Source organism: Scardinius erythrophthalmus, assembly GCF_964197995.2.
Source record: "Scardinius erythrophthalmus genome assembly, contig: HAP1_SCAFFOLD_215, whole genome shotgun sequence".
Classification (NCBI taxonomy): Eukaryota; Metazoa; Chordata; class Actinopteri; order Cypriniformes; family Leuciscidae; genus Scardinius; species Scardinius erythrophthalmus.
The window spans coordinates 16,252-43,207 of NW_028296396.1; the positions used below are offsets into that span (position 1 = coordinate 16,252).

Below are 26,956 nucleotides of genomic sequence, written 5' to 3' on the forward strand. Positions count from 1 at the left end.
TATGTGCGCTCATAATGGAAGCGACGCGCTCGTTTTTTTCCAAGCGCGTCCGCGCCGCATCGAGATAAAAACATCTCAACTTTTCAGAATGCCGCAAGCGCACCGCAGGTCACGTGACAAGAACCAAGCTTAGCAACGACAGACGCCTCCGGAGCACAACCACCCGAGCGCTTTGGAAAAAGGAGATCGTGGCGCGCCTAGCGTTTTCTATGCGTTTTTAGGCGCGATATGTGAACGCCGCCTTAGACGTGTGTAAGTAGTAATAATTTATATCACAAGTATAGGAATAAGATTGGATAGATGAGAAGGTAATAAGTGACGTAACAATTGAGTCTTCCCGGCAGAACTTATGCTAAAGCTTCATTTACGTGGAACCTGTTGACATAAAAAAGTGAATTAAAGCAACATAGCATTTTTTAGAGTGCATCATTATATGATACACTGAGTTTCTGCACGCTGCTCTTTCTGTAGCGCCGTCACAAATGGGAAGCACACAAAGGTGCACAGGGCTACAATATGCATAATATTACTCTTCTTTGCATTATATTTAATGTCAAAGTCTGAGCCACATTGAGAGCAAACCCTCAGTAACTGCTGAAGGCCGGCACTATATGGACAGAAAAATCACCAAATTAACATTGTTAAAACTTTCCCCAAAATAAATATATCTTGTGTAGAGCCAGAGTTCGACCAACTTCAACCTTGAAGAAGCTCTGTATCCTGTGTATTTGTGTGTGTGTGTGTGTGTGTGTGTGTGTGTGTGTGTGTGTGTGCTAGTATTCCTTTTACACTACAGTATTGGCACCCTGGGGAGACGAAATAACTTGTTGTTCTCTACAAACAGTGGCGCTGTGGATGGCAAAAAGTGGGTATGTGCTATATGTGGTGCTATATGCTATTATAATTTTTTGGGTATTTTCTATATGTAGCTGCTGTTGTGCGTTTCTAAATCATTATCGTTGATATAACATGTTATCGTTATATAACATTTTAGAGGACTAACACAGTGGTTTTCAAACTGTGGGTCGCGACCCACTTGTGGGTCACGCAGTGAGAGAAGGTGGGTCGCGCAAAGGCACTTAGCTGCAGCTAAATTTGTTACGATGAGTGGAACAAAACCAGTCCGATTAATGACCAAACGACTTTTATGTGAGTTTTAGCGCCCGCCAAAGTGAATTTTTGTCCCGCCAAAGTCTTATTTGATCGGTGAGTAGCCTAGATGAACTGCTGCGCGTGTGACAGAGTCACACAGTGCATGTTTAACTGAAAGAACGAGCAGAGAGAGAGAGGTCGCGCGCGCTCTCTCTCTCGGAGCCAGGCGAAAAAGTAAACAAGACTTCACCATCTCCAAACTAGGCGCTGTCTTCCTCTCTCTCCCTCGCACATATTAATCAAAATAAATTGACACGGTGGTAAAAAGTCGGAAATGTTTTCTGTGTTGACACAAATCTTGGATGTCCATGTCCTAACTGCTGGGATAATCACACAACGCGCACACGTCCAATTCGCGAACTAATGACTCCTTTGAACGATTCATTTTAATGAATGGTTAAAACAACTGATCTTTCCAACAGTGAACTCAGGAGACGTCTGAATCGGTGTATAACTAATCAGTAACACTTTACAATAAGGCTCTATTTATTACATAAATTACATAAAAGTACAGTTTGCTTACTCAAGCTTTAAAATATTATTATTTTTTTTATTTTTTTTGAAAAGCATATGACCACATTTTTCCACACAGTGCTATTAAGAATCGATAAGAGAATCGTTAAAGAATCGGATCGATAAGCAGAATCGTCAGTGGCATTTTTATTATTGATAAAATCTTATCATTTCCCATCCCTATGTGAAGACGGTAAAATTATAATCAAACATTAAAGAACATACATGTTTTTTTTTTTTTTTAAGAGTTAACAGTTAAAAATATTTTGCTAACATGAAGTCTTGTCACTGTCAGTCTTTTTACATCAGTGAAAAACTAGGGTATGCAGATTAAGACCATCAGCATGCATTGATTAATCCCATTGCATGTAGCAAAAAAAAAAAAAAAAGGTGCGACCAAATCATGCTGGTGCGACCAACTGAGAAAGTTGGTAGCACCAGTGCAAGTGGGTCTTGAGATTGATTATACTTGTCTAGGTGGGTCCTAGAATGAAAAAGTTTGGGAACCCCTGGACTAACAGACTAGAGTAGGCGCCCTCATAAGATTATGGGAGTAATACGCCGTGAGCACTGAGCGAGCAGGTTCGAGTAGTGAGTTGTCGTGATTGTCGTCGAAAAAGATGGATAAAGCAAAATTGTTGCTGCATACCCCTCTGACACTGGGTATAGTTGTGCCCCGTCTACAAACTGGCGCCTCGAAACGCAGTCCTGTGACCCAGGAGAGTCACTAACTCAGGGTCCTGGTGTCAGCTGTATAACTGATGGAGATATGCTTTATCAGTCCATGTGTGGATATTTTCTAAATGTATCTATTTCTTAGCTAATCAGAATCATTCAACCTGAAATAATGACGTAGCTTCATGATTGTGTGAGAGGATAATTGGTGTGAAACTGGGAATGTACGACAGAACGGCCTATGAACTCCTGTCTGAGTATTGAAGCTGATTCTGCTGATGAAACTGCAAACTTTCTTCAGGAAAACTTTCATCAATTGACTGCACTTCTGACTCCTGGTCTTCATTCATCATATCTGCTCCTGGTCTTTAACTGTAAATTCCTCTCCCTCAACAAGACAACAATATTACTGGACCTAAACTAAAGAAAATGATGATCTTTTTCTGTGTTGAAGAATGAAGATGAATGATAGTGATTTACAGTGGCTCATCGAGGTTGATGTCAGACGCAGGAGATGTGACCTCTGGTGGCAGTTTGAGGGATTGTTAGAGATGGGCGATTACAAACTTTTTATTTTGATCCGATACCAATACTTATTCTTACAGTTTTAACAATGCCAGTGTCAAAACCAGTTATTTCTTAAATTGGTATGTGATTTTGCAAAAAAAAAAAAAAAAGAATGACTTAAAGGCATATCACACCAACAAACTCCAGCTAAATGTCAGGGGTGTTTTGGAGCAAACATGAACAAAGTATTGAAAACAAATAAAAAGTGATGCAGAAACCCATGTTTTGTCATTAACAATTTTAATATTGATATTTTTTAATATCAATCATATCGAATCAATACCAAATAAGTAGCTTGTGAGAATCTATATAGCCTATATGATATAGATGATCACAAATACAACTTAAAAATTTTAAAAAAATTTAAAGGGAGAGTTACAGGAACACAAAAGACAGAATAACAAAAGCTGATTATATTGAGCACTTTGAGAGCAAAAAAAAAAAAGATACATTTTCCACGATCAATTATGATCTAAAAGCAGGAAAATGTTGTACAATGAGAAAGCATAGATTGTTTGCCACAACTGAACATCACTTTAGGTGTTTTGACTTAATTTTAACATTATATATTTACAGAATGACAATTCGCCAGCGTTTAACTTTCATTTAAACCCACTGTTACATCATGTTTCTTAAACTATACAGAAATTAAACTCTTGTGACTCATCACTGATGAACCCTGTCAATCATCAGTGGCTCCGCCCACAGAGCTCAGGATTGGTTCATTTGTGCTCCGCCTCTCACTGCAGAATCTTCCTGTTGATCTGAACAAACAATAAGATGAAGAAAGACTGAAATTCATCAACAACATTATAAAACCTTTCACAAGATACATAAAGCAATCACACTATACTGAAGAGAGTTTTATTGATTATATTGAGAAGAGCTGCAGGTTCTGACACTTACTGATGGATTCTCATGTTTAGAAAAGCTCTGAGGATCAAGAGTCTTCAGGAGGTCTGCGATCAACGGTCTGTGTGAAAGAGAGCGAGAGATCGGTCATGTGATCATCAGTGATGGAGTATCTGACTTTGACGTCTCACTTACTGTGAGTGTGTCGTACAGGTCAGAGGTCGTGGACTTGAGATCAAGAGCTGTATATGTGTCTTCATTGGGATCAGAGATCTACAGGAGAGACAGAAGGACACACACATTGTGAGTTCATGGTTTAAATGCTGACTGTAATGTTTAGAGGATCTTGATGGAAATCAGTTTTACTGGATCTAGAACTGAAGAATCGGGTGTTTGGTCACGAGACTCGTGTGTCTTATACTCTTAATATCTGTGTACGGCTCATAGCGGCTGTAGGAAACATCTCTGCAGGAAAACACTGTGAATAACTGAGATCATCTCACCTCCTTCATAGCAGATCTTCTGTTCATCCTTTTAGTAAGACTGTCAGAAGAAAGATGAATAAACAACACATTTAACGCCTCAAATAACTGCAATTTCAGGTTTCAAACAGAGATGGCGACAAAGAGGCAAAGCTTACGCACTACCGCTTTAAATGTAACACTTAATCTAAATGTAATACAGTAATTCTTCATATATACTGAAGTAGATTTTTTAAATGAACTTCTTACCAAATGTACATCACAAAAGCCCCTGATGCTCCACAGAGTAAAACACCGACAGTTACAGACAAGAAATATCTGACTGCTGAAATACAGACAAACACACACCAATGTTTAAAGGGATACTCCACTTTTTTCGGAAATAAGCTCATTTTACATCTCCCCCAGAGTTAAACAGTTGAGTTTTACCGTTTTAGAATCCATTCAGCCGAACTCCGGGTCTGACGGTACCACTTTTAGCATAGCTTAGCATAGATCATTGATTCTGATGAGTCCAGTAGCATTTCTTTCAAAATGACCAAAGAGTTTCAATATTTTTCCTATTTAAAACTTGACTCTTCTGTAGTTAAACCGTGTACTAAGATCGACGGAAAATGAAAAGTTGCGATTTTCTAAGCCTATATGGCTAGGAACTATACTCTCATTCCGGCGTAATAATCAAGGAACTTTGCTGCCGTACCATGAGTGCAGCAGGCGTAGTGATATGACGCAGCGCCTGAAAATAGGTCTAATAGGTTAGACAAACTTAGTCCCGGTCACGTTGGAAGAAGTTACAGAGCTGGGGACTATTTTTAGGCGCTGCGTCATATCATTACGCCTGCTGGACTCATGGTACAGACACACAGTTCCTTGATTATTACGCCGGAATGAGAGTAGTTCCTAGCCATAGGCTTAGAAAATCGCAACTTTTCATTTTCCGTCGATCTTAGTACACGGTTTAACTACAGAAGAGTCAAGTTTTAAATAGGAAAAATATTGAAACTCTTTGGTCATTTTGAAAGAAATGCTACTGGACTCATCAGAATCAATGATCTGTGCTAAGCTATGCTAAAAGTGGTACCGTCAGACCCGGAGTTCGGCTGAATGGATTCTAAAACGGTAAAACTTAACTGTTTAACTCTGGGGGAGATGTAAAATGAGCATATTTCCGAAAAAAGTGGAGTATCCCTTTAACAGGACTAGATCAGACAAAATATACTGACAGATAAGAAAGTAAGCAGGTTTATGTGGTTAAAATACAGAATATGATTCATAAAACTCACACATAACGTTTAAAGTCACAGTATCAGAGTATTTCTCTCCATGTTCATTGATGGACTTGCACTTGTATTCTCCACTGTCATCAGAGCTGATCTTTGAGATGTTGTAGATTCTTCCAGATCCTACAATCGTTCCTCCTTTAATCCAGCTGATTTCTGCAGGAGGGTTTGAGTCACTGATGCAGTTCAGAGTCACTGAATCTCCCTCCACTATTACACCAGATGGACTGATGGAGATCACAGGTTTCACTGGAGGATCTACAGATGTCAGGTAAAAGTATTTATCAGAGACGGCTGGTGGAAAATGTTATAGGAAAGGCTGCAGTTGGTTATTATTGGACAGTTTCAGCAAACATCCCAGTTTAATTTTTCACAGTTTAATGCTAAAACAGTGAAAGTTAAAGAAAAAGTTTAAGCTAAAAAGTTGACAGAAGAAAAACTATTGAGACTAGAATTTGAGAGGCTTGAAACCTTTTAAATACAGACAAATGTTTTTTTCAAGTTCTTGATTAAGTTTAAGGAAGATTCTCACAAAACAGTTTTTTCTGCAAGATGTTTTAACTTTTTTAACTTTTCCTAATTAACGATGAATGTAAATAGTGCAACCGCAAAAACTGAGAGGACATTACATTTGTTTAGAGTTTTTTTTATATACATAATTACAAGTCAATGTGCGATACCATACAGGACCACATGGAGATGCCAAAAGACCACTAGCGGTGAGCGGGCAATACTTCCACACATGCTAGCATGAAGAAACTTATAGTGCTTCTCATTTCTAATTTGTGCATCCTCGTTTCTTTTGTGGCAATGGGACGTAACTTCTCCCTTCCCTCCTTCAGGGAACAGGAGTTACATTAGTAACCTAGACGTTCCCATTCAGTCATCACTATGAGTTACGTCAGTGACTGATGAATTGGGATCCCTGAGAAATACGCCACAAACACTGTCTTCCAGCTCCTCGTGTAAACCGCCTGATCCCCCGCACCCTTGGAGAAGGAGAGGGCTTTACACAGAGAAGTCAATCACTGCTGTTCCTACTTGTTCCTAGGGCTGGGCGATATGGCCAAAAATGTATATCTCTGTATATTTTGGTTAAATGGCGATTTATGATATATATCTTGGTACTTTATTCACGGTAATTTATATTTGACAAAACATGTTCAACTTTAAAACTTCAAGAAAATCAAAGCTAAATATCTGAACAAGTTCTGTGACGAATTTTAGGTTGATGTCTCAAAAATATTTTTATTAGGTTTTTTTAAGCGCAGTACCAAACTTTTCCACTAGATGACATCCAGACTCCTCTGGTGACCATATAAGGACTCTTCGATTTCCATAATGGATTGAGTGATCTTAACCATATATTTCCATACTTTAAAAAAATACATTTATGAAGTAGTCCTATTGAACATCCTATTCAGAAGTAGTTTGGGAAGTAATGTTAATATTTGATTTCAATCAAATCTCTAAAACATATAAAAACATACATAAAGAATGAGAGCACCACATCTTTTGAAAATCAGTCGCCAAATATGAAAACTACAGTCTGAACACTTTCAAATGCTATATAGTTGGTCAAGATTACTTTAGTTAGACTAAGATATTATTGTTGTAAATGTATAATGGCAAGTGTGTTGGGGAGAGGCAGTCTTAGTGGTTAAAAACATTTTTATAAATCATAAATGCAGATATTTAGTCTTTGCAAATGTGTGAAAAGTATTGATATTAAAAGTTCATTATTTGTACCTGATTGTAAGTTTCTTTTTTACAGTGTGATTTTTAGGGAGTTTAATACATTTAGGGTCAATTTGACCTGGACCACACAGACTGTAACCAGAAATCTAAAGTGCATGAGGGTTAAAGAGAGAAAGTCAGTCTGTACTCACACATGACATTGAGCTGAACAGCAGGAGAGATGTGAGTGTGTCCGTCTACAGCACAGCTATATCTGCCTGAATCCTCTCTTCTGACTGACTGCAGCAGGAGTTCATTGTTTCTGTCTCTTCTCTCAGTTAATGGCTGTGAGTTTCTGTACCAGATGAATGTTGCTCTGTCAGTCAGAGCGCAGCTGCTTTTACATCTCAGATTGACTGAATCTCCCTCTGTCACTCTCTCAGGAGACTCCACCTGAAGATCTGAACACAACACACACATTATATCTAGTGCTGCTGTCATACACTGATTATTATTCAACATAATGCACAGAAGAAGAGATAAACCTCATCAAACTCACCTGTGACATTAAGAGTCACTCCTGGATAACCAGAATATTTTCCATCTTTATCAGTGATGATTCTGAAATAGTACATGTGTGAATCCTTCAGTGTCACATGACTCAGTCTGATGGTGCAGTTCTGCTGTTTATCTCCCAGATACTGAAGCCTCTGACTGTATTCAGTGTCATTAGACAGATCTGGAGGCTCAACATCCCTTTCATGGTTTTTGCTCCAGAACACTTTCTTGATCTGATGTCCAGTAGGGTATTTATAAGTGCATCTCATTATCACTGTTGAGTCCTTTAGTGCACAGATGTGTGATCGACTGTAACTCACACCCCAATCATCACTAGAAACCCCTGAAACACAGAATTCATCAAACTGTAAATGTTGTTTTATCTGTTATATTGGGCTATGAAAACATGACAATACTTTATTACTATTAGAAAACAGCGACTCATTACAGGAAATATAAGATAAATGTGAATAAATAATCTCAGTGTGAATTACTTTAAGACAGAGGAGTGAAGAGAGAACCAAGAAATCAGCCAAAAACAACAAGCTGCACAATTACAGTTTTTCTGAATTGCTAAAACACATTTCTTGAAACCATCACTCACTTTCTCAAAATCTTAAACACAAAAGCAAATGTTCAAAACTCATTCAGAGAATCTCTGACTCTTCTGGCAAAATCAAACAATGCTTTCAGATCTTACACACATCAGTCAATATTAGAAACACTACAGATCATTCGTTAGACACTACATGACAAATGGAGAACACAGAATCCAAAGCATGCAGTTACAGGACAAATATTTATTTATTGTAACAAAGTAAACAAAATTTGCAATTATGTAATAAAGTAGTGCTGACACCTGACAGTGGTGAGTGAATAAATACTGTATGCACTGCAAGTACTGTATAGTATTGTACTGAATATTGTATAGTATGGAATGTCTGTATATTCAGCATTTGCATACTGTGAAATACAGTGACCAACTGCAGAAGCCCAAAAGGTTACAGTAAAAAACTGTAAATGAAAAGCATGTTACTGTAAAGTACAGTCAGAAGAGTTGAGCAACTGCAGAATCAAGGTCAGTGAGAGAGATTTATTCTGCTTCAGCTTCACGTCTTCATGTCGGTCCGGCCGGAGAACATCATCTCTGCAGCAGAAGAGGAAAACCCTGAAGCAGATCCAGCCTTGACAACATTCTCCACACCTTCCTCTTCCTCTTCCTCCTCGTTCATCACCTCTTTCACACACTCTTCCTCCTCTTATACTCTATACTCACACTCTTCCTCCTCCTATACTCACACTCTTCCTCCTCTTATACTCTATACTCACACTCTTCCTCCTCTTATACTCACACTCTTCCTCCTCTAACTCACACTCTTCCTCCTCTTATACTCACCCTCTTCCTCCTCCTATACTCACACTCTTCCTCCTCTTATACTCACACTCTTCCTCCTCTAACTCACACTCTTCCTCCTCTTTTACACACACTCTTCCTCCTCTTATACTCACACTCTTTCTCCTCTTATACTCACACTCTTCCTCCTCTTATACTCACCCTCTTCCTCCTCCTATACTCATACTCTTCCTCCTCTTATACTCACACTCTTCCTCCTCTAACTCACACTCTTCCTCCTCTTTTACACACACTCTTCCTCCTCTTATACTCACACTCTTCCTCCTCTTATACTCACACTCTTCCTCCTCTAACTCACACTCTTACTCCTCTTATACACACACTCTTCCTCCTCTTATACTCACACTCTTCCTCCTCTTATACTCTATACTCACACTCTTCCTCCTCTTATACTCACACTCTTCCTCCTCTAACTCACACTCTTCCTCCTCTTATACACACACTCTTCCTCCTCTTACACTCATTCTCTTCCTCCTCTTACACTCATACTCTTCCTCTTATACACACACTACTCTTCCTCCTCTTATACTCATACTCTTCCTCCTCTTACACTCATACTCTTCCTCTTATACACACACTACTCTTCCTCCTCTTATACTCATACTCTTCCTCCTCTTACACTCATACTCTTCCTCTTATACACACACTAGTCTTCCTCCTCTTATACACACACTCTTCCTCTTCTTATACTCACACTCTTCCTCCTCTTATACACACTCTCTTCCCTTCTCTTATACTCATACTCTTCCTCCTCTTACACTCATACTCTTCCTCTTATACACACACTACTCTTCCTCCTCTTATACACACACTCTTCCTCTTCTTATACTCACACTCTTCCTCCTCTTATACACACTCTTTCTCCTTTTACACTCATAATCTCCCTCCTCTTATACTCATACTCTTCCTCCTTTTAATCTTTCTCCTCTTATACACACACTCTTCCTCCTCTTATACTCATACTCTTCCTCCTCTTATACTCACTATTTCTACTCTTATACACACACACTCTTCCTCCTCTTATACACACACTCTTCCTCCTTTTACACTCATAATCTTTCTACTCTTATACACACACACACTCTTCCTCCTCTTATACACACACTCTTCCTCCTCTTATACTCACACTCTTTCTCCTCTTATACTCATACTCTTCCTCCTTTTACACTCATACTCTCCCTCTTATACACACACTCTTCCTCCTCTTATACACACACTCTTCCTCCTATTATAGCTGTATTATATATTATTGGCACGGCGAATTAAGGCTCAACAAAATGAAGGGGGGGTTAACAAGATAGAAACTATAGATGGACAAATGACCACGGTCCCAACTGAAATTAATAATGCTTTTAGAAAATATTATGAAGATCTTTATAAATCGACACCTCCGGAGAATACCCATCATTATAAAACACTTATGGATGAGATTCAGATTCTGTCACTGTCTGAGGAAGACTCCAAAGTATTGGATCAACCAATTGAAGAAGCAGACCTGAATGCAGCCATTAATTGTATAGTGGGAAAGCACCAGGTCCCGATGGTCTACCTACCCATACACAAAAGAAATATATTTGAAATATATTTTCAAAATATATTTTTGGAATATATGCAAATATTTGACATTGGCCCAATAAATATATTTTAGTTAAATATTATGTAAATATATGTTCATATATGGTTTAACTTTTGCAAATTGTTTCATTTGAAATATATTTAGAAATTTAAAAAGTCAACATTTTCACAAACAAACAACACATTTTCAGTTTATTTTTTAGATAGACCACTTCAGCCATAGATGTGGGCATGGGAGAGCAGTGCTCTACTTCACCCACCCACATTTTTCCTACTGGTCGGGGATCAAACCGGCAACCCTTCGGTAATAAGCCCAAAGCCCTAACCAGTAGGCCACGGCTGCCCCTTTACTGACTTCATTGGCCTAAAATGACAATTTTATGTAGGAAACAACACACATAATGCAGAGTTTTTTCCCCTATTTTTACAGAATTGAATACAGTTATTTAATAGTGTGTGTATGCAGTGTTAGACACTGAGTTATATCTAAGTGCACTGTTGGAGTGTCACTGTTATACTTGCATCATACATATTGTGCATATTTTCAATATTTAAATGACTTCATTATTATCTAATAATTGCACTTAGTGTTTGGTACGTGCCACCTAATATGGCCTAATAGTCCTAGGAAAGCAACTATCTGTCATTTTACATTGCAGTCATTTAAATGTAAGTACAGTATTTATTATAGCTGTGTGTCATAATACAGTAGTGAAATATGGTAGCCTACTGTTGTGTATTGGGGAAAAGGTAGAGGAATTACTATGATCAAAATACATTTTCGACCCTTCTTTAGCAAGCTAAACATTTTATGACCATATATTTTGTCATATATTTTACATTACATGTTATAAATGTAAATATATTTCACACTTAACATCATATATTTTTGTTATATTTCAGAATATATTTCAAAATGATAAATATAAGTGGACGACGTCAATGTATTTGGAATATATGCCACATATATTTTGACACTTTAAAATATATTTACATATATTTCTTTAGTGTATGGGTTAAATGTCATACACTCTACAAAAGGAGTCTCGGATACGGCTTTACTTTCTTTAGATGCCGAGAAGGCTTCTGATAGGGTGGAGTGGGACTATCTTTTTGATACCCTCTCTTGTTTTGGTATCGGTCCGTATTTTATAAAATAGTTAAAAATGTATATTCAAATCCCACAGCAGAGATATTGACTAATAATATAATCTCTAAACCATTTCCGCTTTCCGCTATTGCAGTGCGAAGAAATGGAGATATATCAGGGATTACAATTGGCGGTCTTGAAAATAAAATAGCTTTATATGCTGATGACATTATATTATTTCTGTCCAATTTAAGTACATCTGTGACTTCTTTATTGGGCCTAATTAAATCATTTGGGTCTTTTTCAGGTTATAAAGTGAATGAATCAAAATCTATGATCCTATTTCTAAAAGAATCAGAACGTCTCACACCCCCCTTCCAGACCCCCTTTAAAAATGCTCATGAAGGTTTTAAATATCTTGGTATTAATATCACCGCAGACATAAATAATTTGGCCACCAGCAATTATAATTATACAACTAAATTAATCACTGAATCAATTAATAAATTGTCATCCCTACCAATTTCTCAGATTGGACGTTTCAATATATTAAAAATGAATGTTCTCCCCAAATTCTTATATGTATTTCAATCAATTCCTCTGCCCCCACCACATAATTATTTTCTGTAATATGAAGAAGCTTTTCTCCAATTTTATTTGGGCAAATCGACGTCCCAGGCTGAGTTAAGGCTAAATAATACAATTCTGAAATGTTTTGCCAATCACAATATACTTATTGTGATGCAAGTTTTTTTGTGTGTGTTTTTTACACCCCATCAATCCCCCCTTCCATAATTCTCCCTTTAAACTAAACTCAAAAGTTGGCAGCCCTGTCCTACAGTGATCTTTTGATGAGCTTTGATGGACGGTGTTGCAGAAAAGCAGAAGTAAACGTACAGAGACAGAGGAGTGAAGAGAGAACCAAGAAATCAGCCACGAGCAACATGACGCACTCTCAAATAATGAAATATATGAAAAATAAGATGAAGAAAATAATCAAAGTTGATTTATTAAATACCCAATGACATCAAAATATTAGTTTTGTGGCTTTTAGTTCTTATCTATCAGCTCAGAGCTCATTTATGCTAGTGAACTCCTTTGACATGATACATATTTAACATGTACACATTCACTTCTGAGAACTTGAGCCAAAAATATTCATGATCTGCTGATAAAGTGATTTTTGTCCAATCAAATGCTCTGAACAATGAGAAAGTCCCTCCCCCTAAACCATGTGACACTGACTAGCAAGTAGCAAAAGACTATTGGACATTTCTAAAAGTGACGAGCGTTTGACATGTTCAACACAAACTTCCTGTTTCAGAGAGAAATATGTGAGAACAGGACAGAAGAAAGTGCAGATCAGCCGCTCATGAGGCCTTAAATAAAACATCAGAGTGTTTCTAATGTGAATGTAAGAGAGACTCACCGTGAATCATGAGCAGAAAGAAGATCAGAGGAAGAGGAGGAGCCATTCTGACCCACATCAGCATAACATATATCTATAATACAGATACATATACATATACATATACAATACACATAATTTCAAAGCAGCTTTACAGAAAATACACGAGTCCACATTACAATTTAGAGTGATCTGTTATCAGAGGAAACTGTGCATTTCAGAAATGTACATATACAAAGTCACAGTTAGCTAAAAATGTATTAATTTAAACAATGTAATAATTTAAGGCAAAAACTATTTTAGTAATGAATACTTGCGTTAATATAATCATTACTTAAACAAGTATATGTAAATCACCCTATTCTAAACATTTCTCATGTAAAGACACGTATGTTATATGAGCAATAATCATCAGTTTCATTTAAGCAAGAGTGTGTTTGTCTTACCGTGTTGAAGCTTATCAGATCAACAGCAACCAAATGACAGACTGTTTTAACTCATGCACTTTAGCTGTACAGGGAAGGACTTTTTGTGGTTAACACTGTTTATTAACACCTAGCGACAGACATATCACAGTCCCTCCCTCAACAAGAGAACAACATTACTGAACTAAACCTACTTAAACAGAAATGATAATCTTTTTCTGTAAGTTGAAGATGAATAATTTAAAGATGAATGAAGCTGAATGATAGTGATTTACAGGTGAGGCTCATCAAGGTTGATGTCAGTCGCAGGAGATGGTGACCTCTGGTGGCAGTTTGAGGGATTGAACGAGCACATATGAGACGAGATGTGTCTGACTGCAGAACTATATACTGTACGTGACAGCAGTTTCAGGCCAGCAGCTTCAGACCGGACGTTAGGAGCTGACGATCACCGTGATCAGATGGTCTTATTATTAGGAGATACCAGGATCTGTGGCTCTTCCATTGGAAAAAGTGTAACTGCTGACTTTTATCAGGGAAAGACCTATCTTGGTGACCTATCTACCTATTTTTTGGAGGGAAAGACCTATCTTGGTGGTGGTGGGGAGGATGGAGGTGAATTGAAGCGTCAGCATCTGCGAACTTAGACGTGTGTAAGTACCAATCTTTTATATCACAAGTATAGGAATATGATTGGATAGATGAGAAGGTAATAAGTGACGTAACAATTGAGTCTTCCCGGCAGAACTTATGCTAAAGCTTCATTTACGTGGAACCTGTTGACATACAAAAGTGAATTAAAGCAACATAGCATTTTTTAGAGTGCATTATTATATGATACACTGAGTTTCTGCACGTTGCTCTTAGCGCCGTCATAAATGGGAAGCACACAAAGGTACATAGGGCTACAACATGCTCTAAATGTGTAGTCTTAACAGATCCTGAGCACATGCTAAATTAGCGAATCAACATGTTAGCTTGTGCATAGATCATACGACACTGTCTATAAATGTCCCAATCGTCAGAAAGGTCATCAGTTATACTGTCACGGGGGGACGAAAATTCTAGGTTGAGTCAAGGCGGAACTAATGTCAGCCGGGATTTGTTTCCCGCCGGACCCAAAACAAGAGAACACCGGCTTAGTTCCGGGCAAGCGCAAAATCCCCGTGAACGGGATAATTAGCCGAAAATGCTGCCAGCTGTGCACTCTGAGACACGTTGTTATTAGGATGGGATATAAGGAGAGAGTACGGGCTGAAGCGGGGTGTTTTTTGGAGACTGTGTATCACAGGGGAAGCGCGAGCGGAGGAGAAGAGGAAGTGGGGCTGGCAAACGAGTGCGGCAATGTGTTTGGGAGAAAGAACGCACTGACTCAATCAGAAGGAGGAAACCGCTGGACAGTAAGATCGTTTGTGAAAGCTTGTGAGTAGTTCACCTGATCTCCATCTTTTCCCTCTCTGTCTATGGGATTTCTTGATGAGGATGCCAGGTCAGGAAATGGGCGACGGCCATATGTATTTCCCACTGAGTGTTGAATTGCAGTGATGAAGTGATGTGGTGCACTGTTTTGAAGTGTGAACTTAACTCCGCTGGATGTCCATCACTCACCTGTGCGTTCTATCAAGTTTCTTAAGACGTGGGAAAAGGCTAATACTGTTGTACCCCACAGAGACCTGAGTGTACTATCTGATAGCCCATTGTGAAGAGAGACACGTAGGTGAATGCTTGACTGACTACTTTGCGGTAAAATCCTCCAGCCGTAAGTTCTCTGTCTGTCATTACTGAATAAGAGGATTACGTGTCTGTATACTTGCCTGTCTGCTTTGCAGTAACGTTTCCCTGTCGCAAGCTCTGTGTCTGTCAGCCCTTGAAGAGGAGTGCATACCTGAATGCTCACCTGACTGCTTTGCAGTGAAGTTCCTCTAGTCGTAAGTTCTCTGTCTGTCACTACTGAAGAAGAGGATTACGTACCCATATACTTGCATGTCTGCTTTGCAGTAAAGCCCTTCAGTCCAACGCCTTCCTGTCGTAAACCCTGTGTCCGCCAGCTCTTCAAGGGGGGTTCATACTTGTGTCCACCTGTCTGCTTTGCAGCGAGACCCCTCAGCCGTAAGTTCTCTGCCTGTCACCTGTGGATAGGGTGACCACCTGCTAATAAGCCCAAGGGGGGACAAGGGGTATGTTTCTGAGGGACAATGTGGGACACTGCCTGGCGCGGCGGTGCCCCCACCCCACGGGCAGACTCACTGGTTTACCCAAGCACATACCACCTTACATGATATTAATAATGCCCTATTCCCCTAAACATGTGTAATTGCTCATGTATGCTCATGAATAGGCCAACCAATGTGTATTTTTTTCTAAATAAAGATTCATAATATTTTGAACATTCAATGAATTGACAGATGCACTTCCACTTACGATTTACTATTTAATTTGATTTTTTTTTCATTACAATTTATTCACTTTAAATAAATTATAATATAAAACTATAGGATTAACAGGAATTGTAGTTGCTTAACACCACAGGAACAGTAAAAAAAAAAAATATTGACATCGTATTCCCCTCCATGTTCGATTGAGAAGGACGTTTTGCAAAGGTCACAAAAAGCCCTCTCGGTATCCCCCTCAACACCTTTCAGCCACAAATATTCATTTTCCCAGTCTTTCTTGTACCCACACCTTCTCTTTTTAATTGATGATGGCGGTGCCTCTCAGACTCGGTCTCTTTCTCCATTTTTCGAATTGGAAAGCGCACGCATCTTAAAGTTCCTTCCCACTGTGTCTGGTATCCGCGTGCGCGCGCTGTCATGACAACAACGAAAAAGTTGACAACAACCTAGTCAGCCGTTCAACTAAGGGGTGGGTGTGGCAACAGTAGCGTGCTGAAATGTCAAGTAATGTTCGTTTGGCTGCCAGGGGCTCGAGGATATAGAGCGACCAACTTTTTTTTTGAGCAAGCATAGATTATGCGTGACACGGTCTCAATTTGCGGGACGCATGAATTGGGCTTCAAACGCTGTGCGCGCACGCGCTACGCGGGACGGGTGGTCACCCTACCTGTGGAAGAGGAGGATTACGTACCTGTATACTCACCTGCCTGCTTTGTAGCAAAGCCCTTCAGCCGTAAGTTCTCTGTCTGTCACCTGTGGAAGAGGAGGATTACGTGCCTGTATACTCGCTTGTCTGCTTACAGTAAAGCCCTTCAGCCACAAGATCTTTGCCGGACACCTGCAAGAGAAGCGGAGTACGACACTTGAAACACACATCTGACCGGCCTCCCAGCAGCCTCCTCCTGTTGCCGTGAGTCCCGACTTGTTCCGCCCGTCGGGAGACAGTGAAGCTAACCACCAGAACACCTCCCCCCTTCCCTTGTATTCTGTGGGTCTCCTGGTGGTCCGCAGGACGGAACGACCCTGCCTAGAAGACTCTCCATTCCAGATCCCCTTGCCCGTATTTTATTTAATAAAATACTGTGTTGTTGGAAGCCTCGTTGTCTGTCATCTTTGCTTGGCCTCTGTCCGACTCCCCAAGGGTGGTACGGGTCTTAAGGGGGGGTGGGTGTAGGGCTGGGCGATTTAAATCGCAATATTGTTATGCGCATCTCGTCAGTAAAGCTGGTTCCTTGATTAGTAGTAAATGTCCATCACCTGCTTTCAGATGGAGCGGCATTTAGGGCTGAGGAGATAATTAAGTGATTAATTTAGTGATGATTGAGCATTATTGAAGACACCTGATGTTAACAAGCAGAATCACTGAAGAAGAAAAGCACAAATTGTAAGTTACCGTTAAGGTGATGGGTGTTTGCTTTAGTTGGGCTCTAGACCATTATATGTTTACTTTAATATTTATTGTTGTTTGTCTGCTGTTATTGATTTATAACAGTTAAATGAACAAAGTAAAATGTTATCTTATAGTGATGGTTATGTTTTGACATAATCATGCTGTGATCTGAAAAAGGAAACTTATTGAGATAGTTTGGTTTAACTTGTTAGCAGCAGTTTAGTGATTCTTCAGCCTATGATTATCAGTACTTTACTTATAATTCAAAATATTTAATAAACATTGTTCTGATCAAAAGACATTCAGATAAATTCATTTAAAACACAGACATCAATAATCAGCCTGTGAATCTCAACAATGGTGACAATAATAAAGCATGTTGCAGTGGCTGCCACCAATCACAACTCATTAATGGCTCCCATCATGCATTGCGGTATTAATAAATTATGATCTGAATTGTCTATGTAATTTACTTTTCCTAATTGTATATTCTGCTCCTCACCATTGTTGAGATGCATAGACTGAATCTTGACATCTGTGTGTGCCTAAAAGAATGATGTTTTTTTTTTAATATACACTCACCTAAAGGATTATTAGGAACACCTGTTCAATTTCTCATTAATGCAATTATCTAATCAACCAATCACATGGCAGTTGCTTCAATGCATTTAGGGGTGTGGTCCTGGTCAAGACAATCTCCTGAACTTGAGTGTGGCATGGTTGTTGGTGCCAGACGGGCCGGTCTGAGTATTTCACAATCTGCTCAGTTACTGGGATTTTCACGCACAACCATTTCTAGGGTTTACAAAGAATGGTGTGAAAAGGGAAACACATCCAGTATGCGGCAGCCCTGTGGGCGAAAATGCCTTGTTGATGCTAGAGGTCAGAGGAGAATGGGCCGACTGATTCAAGCTGATAGAAGAGCAACTTTAACTGAAATAACCACTCATTACAACCGAGGTATGAAGCAAAGCATTTGTGAAGCCACAACACGCACAACCTTGAGGCGGATGGGCTACAACAGCAGAAGACCCCACCGGGTACCACTCATCTCCACTACAAATAGGAAAAAGAGGCTACAATTTGCACGAGCTCACCAAAATTGGACAGTTGAAGACTGGAAAAATGTTGCCTGGTCTGATGAGTCTCGATTTCTGTTGAGACATTCAGATGGTAGAGTCGGAATTTGGCGTAAACAGAATGAGAACATGGATCCATCATGCCTTGTTACCACTGTGCAGGCTGGTGGTGGTGGTGTAATGGTGTGGGGGATGTTTTCTTGGCACACTTTAGGCCCCTTAGTGCCAACTGGGCATCGTTTAAATGCCACGGCCTACCTGAGCATTGTTTCTGACCATGTCCATCCCTTTATGACCACCATGTACCCATCCTCTGATGGCTACTTCCAGCAGGATAATGCACCATGTCACAAAGCTCGAATCATTTCAAATTGGTTTCTTGAACATGACAATGAGTTCACTGTACTAAAATGGCCCCCACAGTCACCAGATCTCAACTCAATAGAGCATCTTTGGGATGTGGTGGAACGGGAGCTTCGTGCCCTAGATGTGCATCCCACAAATCTCCATCAACTGCAAGATGCTATCCTATCAATATGGGCCAACATTTCTAAAGAATGCTTTCAGTACCTTGTTGAATCAATGCCACGTAGAATTAAGGCAGTTCTGAAGGCGAAAGGGGGTCAAACACAGTATTAGTATGGTGTTCCTAATAATCCTTTAGGTGAGTGTATATATTATATAAAAAATTTTGGGCATTTATGCAGATTCACTAACCAACAACATAAATCTAAGTCAGAAAGAAGGATTTTAATGAGTTCAGTGATCAAGTTCAAATGATGACAGTCATAACATAACCAACACCATCAGATCACTTTTTTCTTTGTTCAACTGGTGATTATAATTCAGAAACAACAGACAAACAAAATCTAAAGTTAACACTATATGGGTCAAGAGTCCAACTAAAGCAACCATTGATCGTCATAACGGTAACTTACTTTTTGTGATTTTCTCCTTCAGTGATTCTGCTTGTTAACATCAGGTGTCTTCAATAATGTTCAATCATCACTAAATGAATCACTTAATTATCTCATTACCTTTAACACTCTTGAGTGTGGACTCATATACACTCCCAGGAGTGTTAATTTAATGCTGGGTACACACCAAAAGATAATCGGGCTGATTTTGGGCCGATTTCCCCCCTTCCGACAATCCTAGCTATGTCCCGATTATCTTGATGGTTCAACAGATTATTTTATCAGATTTTCCCTTGGTGTGAGGTGTGTTAAGAGTGTCCGAACCTGCTCGGAAGAACGTCGGAGCCGCCCCGATCGCGAATCGTAAATATTCAAATCTGATGAAATCCTGATGTGTGGGGGGAACCCCGAGGACAAACGCGCGCACGTTCTGGAGATTATCACGTGAAACGAAACAATATCCAATCAGAAAGTGAGATGATGGAAGACGGTCATTCTCTCACACACACACACGCACACGCACACATGCAGGAAGCTGAGTGTTATAAGGATTCAGTGAGGGATTAAATAGGCTAACTTTTTCTAAAGAGACAATAAATACAATAAAGAATAAATAAAGACAATAAAGAATGAATATATTTCTGTATAAAAGGTTATATATAATGGTGGGTACAATGTTTATTTTGTTGTTTTTTTTTAATGTGAATTTTCTGTGAAAATCATTCCAAACATTATCATCATAATTTCTTCATGCATATCATCCGACATGCTTATTCTGAAGTCTCGCGAGGTTTTGCGAGATTTCCTGTGTTCACAGTCGAGAATCTGGTTGAAAATCTGTTTGTGTGTGGTGTGCTGTCTTTGTCACATCATGGCACACCACACACTATAGGAGCAAAATGCTTGAATCTAGGATTTTTTTGTCCTCATGTTTGTGGTCTATCACATTTTGAAAATCTTATAAGATGTAAAAAATCTTTTGGTGTGTACCCAGCATAACACTGGAGTTTTTGCTGTGTACAAAGAGCCGTAGTTAACTGACAAGCTGAGCCATATCGCATTAATTATCGCTGGCGATACGTCCGTGATATTGATGCGATATGGCTCAGCTTGTCAGTTAACTACGGTTCTTTGTAGTAAATGCCGCTCCATCTGAAAGCAGGTGATGGCGATTTACTACTAATCAAGGAACCGGCTTTACTGACAAGATGCGCATAACAATATCGCGATTTAAATCGCCCAGCCCTAGGTGGGTGCAGCCTGATTTGGCCCGCCCCGACCTATGACAATACAATGTCCTAAGTATTTATCCTCATCACATACTTTAAGGACAATACCAGACAGAGAGAAAGTTTCATGTCTTCCCTACTCCTAACAATCATAATATTACTCTTCTTTGCATTATATTTAATGTCAAAGTCTGAGCCACATTGTGAGCAAACCCTCAGTAACTGCTGAAGGCCGGCACTATATGGACAGAAAAATCACCAAATTAACATTGTTAAAACTTTCCCCAAAACAAGTATATCTTGTGTAGAGCCAGAGTTCGACCAACTTCAACCTTGAAGAAACCATCCTGTGTATTTGTGTGTGTGCTAGTATTGCTTTTACACTACAGTTTTGGCACCCTGGGGAGACGAAATAACTTGTTGCTCCTCGGTCTGACTACAAAGCCCTAAAAAAAGTTAATCCTGAACAAATTAGCAGCAGTTTGTGCTTAAAAACTGCAGAATGCAAAAATTCCTGAGCAAGGTTTGCAGAGACTCACCGTGAATGATGAGCAGAAAGATCAGAGGAAGAGGAGGAGCCATTCTGACTGACGTCACCATAGCAACATCTGCAACAAATATAGTGGCTTATTTTCAGCTTTAATGTCAGCATGAAACATAACAACACATACTACTTTATTTATCAAAGAACATGACAGCAACAGTCATTTTTGCACTGCATGAGTTTGTAACTGTCCAACGTCTTTCACTTCCCCGTTTTGACTGACAGCCCATCATAGACAGTAGGACCAGAGAATGTCTAATATGGCGAGAAGTTTCACTCTCACTACACTTCCGGCTTCTGAACTGGTTGCAGTTCCACTCTGATTCCATATGAGGGCGCTCACAGGACGAGTGCAGAATGAATGGAGGTCAATGGCGGTATACCCCTCAAAATCCACTTTTCTCAGGATATAATTTTTTGTCTAGTAATTTGAATGTTGTATTCGAAAGGAGATGTAAAAAAATTACACATTGCTGGGTGTTAGATTTTTTAGAGTCACTTATTTGCTTTAAAAAAGTCTTTCAAAATGTAAATGACGTCAGAATGCTGACGTCATTAGCAGAATGCTAGCGTGTTATGGGCAACAACAACTCAACCTGTAAGAAATCAAAACGACATAAGTACTCGTTCATTCAACTTTCGACCTAAAACCCATGTTGAACTTGCAAAATCTACAATCACATCTGAGATTTCTCAACGGCAATCGGGTGAAAGAGACTAATTTAGCCGTATAGCCCCATTGACTCCCATTCATTTTGCACTCATGGCGAGCGCCCCCAGTGGAACTCTGGTGGTACTACAACCAAAATTCGGTACAATAGGGCTTAATAGGGAGTGGACAGGCTCTCCGTAGACGGGCTCTGGTAGGACCCTGCCAGAACGATGGCCTTTAATTTCATACTGAGAAACTGCTATAAAGCACCTTAGTTGACTTTTGTATCAGTGCATTGCTAATGTTTACAAAACATACTCTGGAGCTTGTTGTCACTCTGGTGAATATGCAGGATTATTTTTAAAAGCCACTTTAATATATAAGTCTTGGGTATAAGTCTTTATAATCTATCTTCATTCTATAGTTATCTGTTGTGTAAAATACTAAAACGGATTTTTTTATCAATTTGTTTTTCGCCAACAAAACACTTCTTGAGAAAACAAATTTGTGCTATTGGACTTTTGATTTTAAACCATATAGACAGCCCTGTGACAACTAGCCCCAACCAATCTCCCATAAATCCCCCACACTTCAGATATTTAACAGAACAGTAATAAAATCATGCTCTTACCCGTTTCACCAACACCAGTGACCAGTGACAGCACTACAAATGATCAGGATGAAACCAGTGTTGTTGTTTTCACACTCTGAATGACACGTGATTAACACCTTATACTACTTTCACATGAGCTCATGACACCTCAACTAGGGCAGATCGAGCAGAGGAAGTATCATTGATCTCGACGCAATACAGACACAGTCAGGCAGTAAGTAATCCAGACACAAGCAGGAATAGTAGACTAGAGAAGTGCTGATGAAAGCAAGAAGTCAAGACATGAACACCAGAACGGTCTGACAATGAACACAGCAAACACAAGGCTACATATAGGGAACGGTGACCAACTATCCTAGTATGGAAACTGCTGGATCCGGGATTGTAAAACACTGGAAGGAATTGCAGTGGCAGTGACGCCAAAAAACACATTTCATCTCCAGCATCGCCAAATGTGCATTTGACAAACCTCCAATTTACTGATTTATTAATAGCAATCTGGAAGTTAAATAAAGAACTTAAAACACGCCGATAAAGCAGAATTGATTAATCTGAATGTGTTTATCATGAAAACTACTAAGCTTTTTATTCAGTCAGTGGCCTTGTTCTTCTTGAATGATCACGTCTCTAAACATGGTCAAAAATACAGTTTCCTCTTTTGTGGGTGAGAAAACCAAACTTGTGAATCTCTGACAGCCTCATCACACTGTGATCACGTGACCTTCATACGCCAATGAGAGACGCCGAGGGACATCACACCCAGGAGGAAGAGGAAATCAGCTTAAAATCAGGGGGAAAGAGGGAAATGAATGCATACGCAATCCAGGACGATGGATCTGACAGACCTATCCTGACACAGTGCAGCTCAGCAGTTGTACCTCACACATATCCAGTTGCATACCTTATACAATTACCTGCCATTCCTGATAAAAGTAATTGTAATCCCCACAAAAGAATAGTAAACTGTAAACAGCTGTAAACAATTGTGATGCGATCTGGGAAAACCCACCACATGGTGAAATTTGACCTATTACAGGTTTTGATACTATATTAAAGCTGGTTCCAAGCCCTTTCCAAATCTGTTTTTATTTATTTCAGCGTTTGTCTGTAACAAAAGTTATGGTTATCTGAAGTCGGCTGATCGCTATGATTTTCAGGAACGGAATTTTGAGAAAAACGGGTTTAATTAACGGTCACGTCCTGCTAGCTGGAGGATTGGAGCTCTTTTTTTATTGGCTTTTTTTCATATTACATATTTTAGTAATCATCATAGATTAGGTATCATTCGAAAGCTTACAAACTTCAAAACTCAAAATTCATCCTGTGAAGACCGTTTTGAAATTAAACGATTGAGAGGCGACCAAGCGATCTTTTAAGCGAGCAGCTACTTCTGACACCGTTATTCTCTTGTGCTCCGCTCCGCATCTCACGATAACGTTGGATAAAAAAAATTGGTTGCCGTTGTAGTTTACACAGGACTGGCAGGAAATGGACATTGTTATACCTTTATTCTGTGTGGTTTATTTTGATAGGTGACCTGTCTTTGTAGTGTTAAGAGAAGGAGAGCTATGGGACTTTTTTTTGCAAAAGACAGTCTTTTCAACTTGCTATAAATTGCTATTTTTCTGCACTAAACTAGTGAATTTTGCCAAGATATTTTCAGAGATGACAGACAAGATTTGATAGGATAATAATTTAATGAAAACCCAATCTTGACAAACAAACTGGCATTCAATCTATTTTTAGATCTTACTGAAAGTGAACAGGTTTTCCCAGATCGCATCACAAATTTTTTTTTTGCTCTATCTCTAACCTCTCTCTATTAAATCTCTCCTTCTGTACTTTGAGGCACACATATACACAGCACCTTGTCTGAGCCAATGAGCTTCCAGAAACCTTGACCACGTGATCTCCCCCACCCTCAAAGTGCAGCAGGACATGGAGACACATGCTAAAGTTATAGCGGCATAATAAGTGTTTATATTTTGCCTCATAGCCCAGACAGAGTGGCACCATACAAACTTTGGAGCGCTTGCAAGGTGTCAGGTTACAGCTGTGCACTGCCTATAATGCAGAAGTTACAGCCTAATCTTATGTTATTGTGCTTCATTATTGACAGTGTGTTTAATTAATTTAATTTATCATTATTATTATGAATATTCACATTCATGTCACTGTTTATTTTATAGAAAACCACACAAACCAGTCCCAAAAAACAATTGTGTCTTCGTTTTGTCTCTAATTGGACAGCCTTTGGTGGGTCAGCACCCTGAGCAGGCAACTTATTCTAAATAGTTAAGAGCTATCAAGCAAAAAGCTATCCCACGAATACCTTTTGTAACATAAGAAAAAACTTCATCATAAAATGGACAGGGCAAATGAAGCAGCATCCTTCATTTGCACGAGAATTAGCCAAACGGAGAAAGAAAGAGGAAGTAAAAAGAGCATTTCTTTAAGATGTGTGTGATTTTCACATGCAGTAAAACTTTTTATTTCTTCACAGACGGGATTGTTCACATACTGAGTTCCTGCTGAGTGAACAAATGCAACCGTGATCCTTTTTTCTTGAAATAAATGTATTGAGTTTGATGGGACTCTATAAGATCATCTTCACTAAAACCCTTAGTCTCGCTTCCTCTTTTGTGTGTTGTTAAGAGGCCTGCGAACTGCATTAAACCTTTATGCAAATCCTGACCTGGCAGAAGCTGTATCCTGTACAACACAGACATTTGCTTTTTCTTGTTCCATAATGCTTTAAGAGAACCACAAATTACCACTTTATAATTCAGGAAAACCAAGGAGGAGATTGGTTGCAACTGGGAAAGGGATTTGTCATTCCACTGCACATATGGCAATAATCTAGACTGAAGGCCAACTGCACTGCATACGTGTTAAATTAAACCTAGCAATAATACTCGCCTCTAAACTTGGAGTAATGGTAATGGAGAGATTGAAGGCTCGCAATATAAGTTTGTAGAGTTCTAGCTAGTAACTTACAACCGGTGTGACCAGTGTTCTAGCTGCATCTCTTCAGGCTCCGCACTGACTTGTTTACATCAGGAACACACTTACTCGTGTGTAACTTGTGCATTCAGTACTCCTTGAGTCCCCCTGGTGGGCTGGATAGAACAACACAACTTTTACAATACCCTGACACATGCAAGGCTGGATGATGTGGAAGACCTGGAAGTGAATTCTGAACTGCTCTTGTAGACTTTCAATTTCTTTTCTGTACTTGGCGAAAGACATCTTGCATTTGGGAGCATCTTTGCACATCTCCTCGCAGGCAGAGAAGTGTCTCAAATTTGCCGGATTGGACGAAAATCCGCTGTGAAAAAGGTTAAGTTTACATTGGAAAGCGTTCATATGTGCATAGAGGTCTGAAACAGTCCGAGACTGACCTTGTAACCGTGTGTTCAGATAATTCAGATGCACAGTCATATAATCTGTGAGGAAGGCCATGTCACAAATAAATTCTGGATCCCATAGTTTGCTGCTGTAAGCGCTTGTTTAAATGTGGAAATCAACTGATCAGACAGTATATGCAACTGTTGTTGTCTCATCTCTTACTGAATTGGGCTCAACACCCTTGGATGATGACATCTCACAGCTAAATAATGCTCTGGCTATTAACCTGGATTTATTTGCTCCTCGCAAGGTCCGTGAAATCAAGTATACTCGCTCTGCTCCTTGCTATAACAACAACCTTCCTCTCCTTTAGTTCTAATGCGAGTGCGGCAAGTTTTTCGGGTGCCCTGAATTTTGTGCAACCTGATTTTGCCTCACTTGTTACAGTTCAGATATGAAAGCTACTACTTGCATGATCCCCTTCCTATTGGTTTGTTTAAGTCTTGTTTTGAGCATTTGTGCCCTGCAGTGCTTAACATAATTAATGAATCCTTAAGTACTGCTGTTGTCACAGCTGCATAAAAAATGCTGCTGTTACTCCTGTACTCAAGAAGCGAAATTTAGATTTGGATGATTTAAAGGCACACTATGCAAGATTTGTACCTTAATACAACAGCTTCAAAATCATTTCGATGGTTAACAAACTAGTAGGGTGAATCATCCCGATAGCAAAGCAGGGGACGGTGCTGGCAAAACCAGTAATGCAGGTTTGAGAGGTGGCGCCTCTACAAATCTCGCCAGAATCACGACTTGCTTTACGGCACGACATCTCGTACATCAACAGCATATGAAGCAGCCTCTATGGAAGACACTAGCACGCATTTCAGACGTGAATCATGGCAGAGTCGACGAAGAAAATGAAGAAAGCGCGGTCGGAAAGGAAAAGAAACCGACGGCTCTGCGTGAGTGGTATCTACGACAGTAACGTTAAATACAAGTACTCCACAGCGACTCTAGGGGTCACTGTTTGAGAAAAATGTAAACTGCTTAGTGTGCTGTTACAACCAATTGTTTTGTAGTCTCTCGTTTCTTTCTATCTTTTGTTTTGGAAGTGTTTGTGTCC

At 39.5% G+C, this 26,956-nt stretch overlaps 1 protein-coding gene across 7 annotated transcripts; it reads right to left on the bottom strand.

The window, feature by feature from the left end:
- Positions 1-1,799: 1,799 nt before the first annotated feature.
- LOC308686368 (cell adhesion molecule CEACAM6-like) lies at positions 1,800-25,565 on the bottom strand. 7 transcript variants are annotated; one of them, XM_081394784.1, is made up of 11 exons: positions 25,483-25,565; positions 21,216-21,284; positions 13,265-13,337; positions 7,758-8,099; positions 7,411-7,659; positions 5,525-5,779; positions 4,491-4,566; positions 4,263-4,302; positions 3,955-4,032; positions 3,814-3,880; positions 1,800-3,671 (listed from the first exon to the last, which is right to left on the bottom strand). In XM_081394784.1, exons 3-10 carry the CDS (start codon positions 13,326-13,328, stop codon positions 3,848-3,850), a joined length of 1,137 nt encoding a protein of 378 aa, XP_081250910.1. In that variant the 5' UTR covers positions 13,329-13,337; positions 21,216-21,284; positions 25,483-25,565; the 3' UTR covers positions 1,800-3,671; positions 3,814-3,847. The 7 variants fall into 7 exon arrangements, with proteins under 7 accessions (XP_081250910.1, XP_081250912.1, XP_081250911.1 ...); XM_081394786.1 differs by having other exon boundaries at positions 25,405-25,529; XM_081394785.1 differs by lacking the exon at positions 25,483-25,565 and adding an exon at positions 22,504-22,637.
- Positions 25,566-26,956: the final 1,391 nt, after the last annotated feature.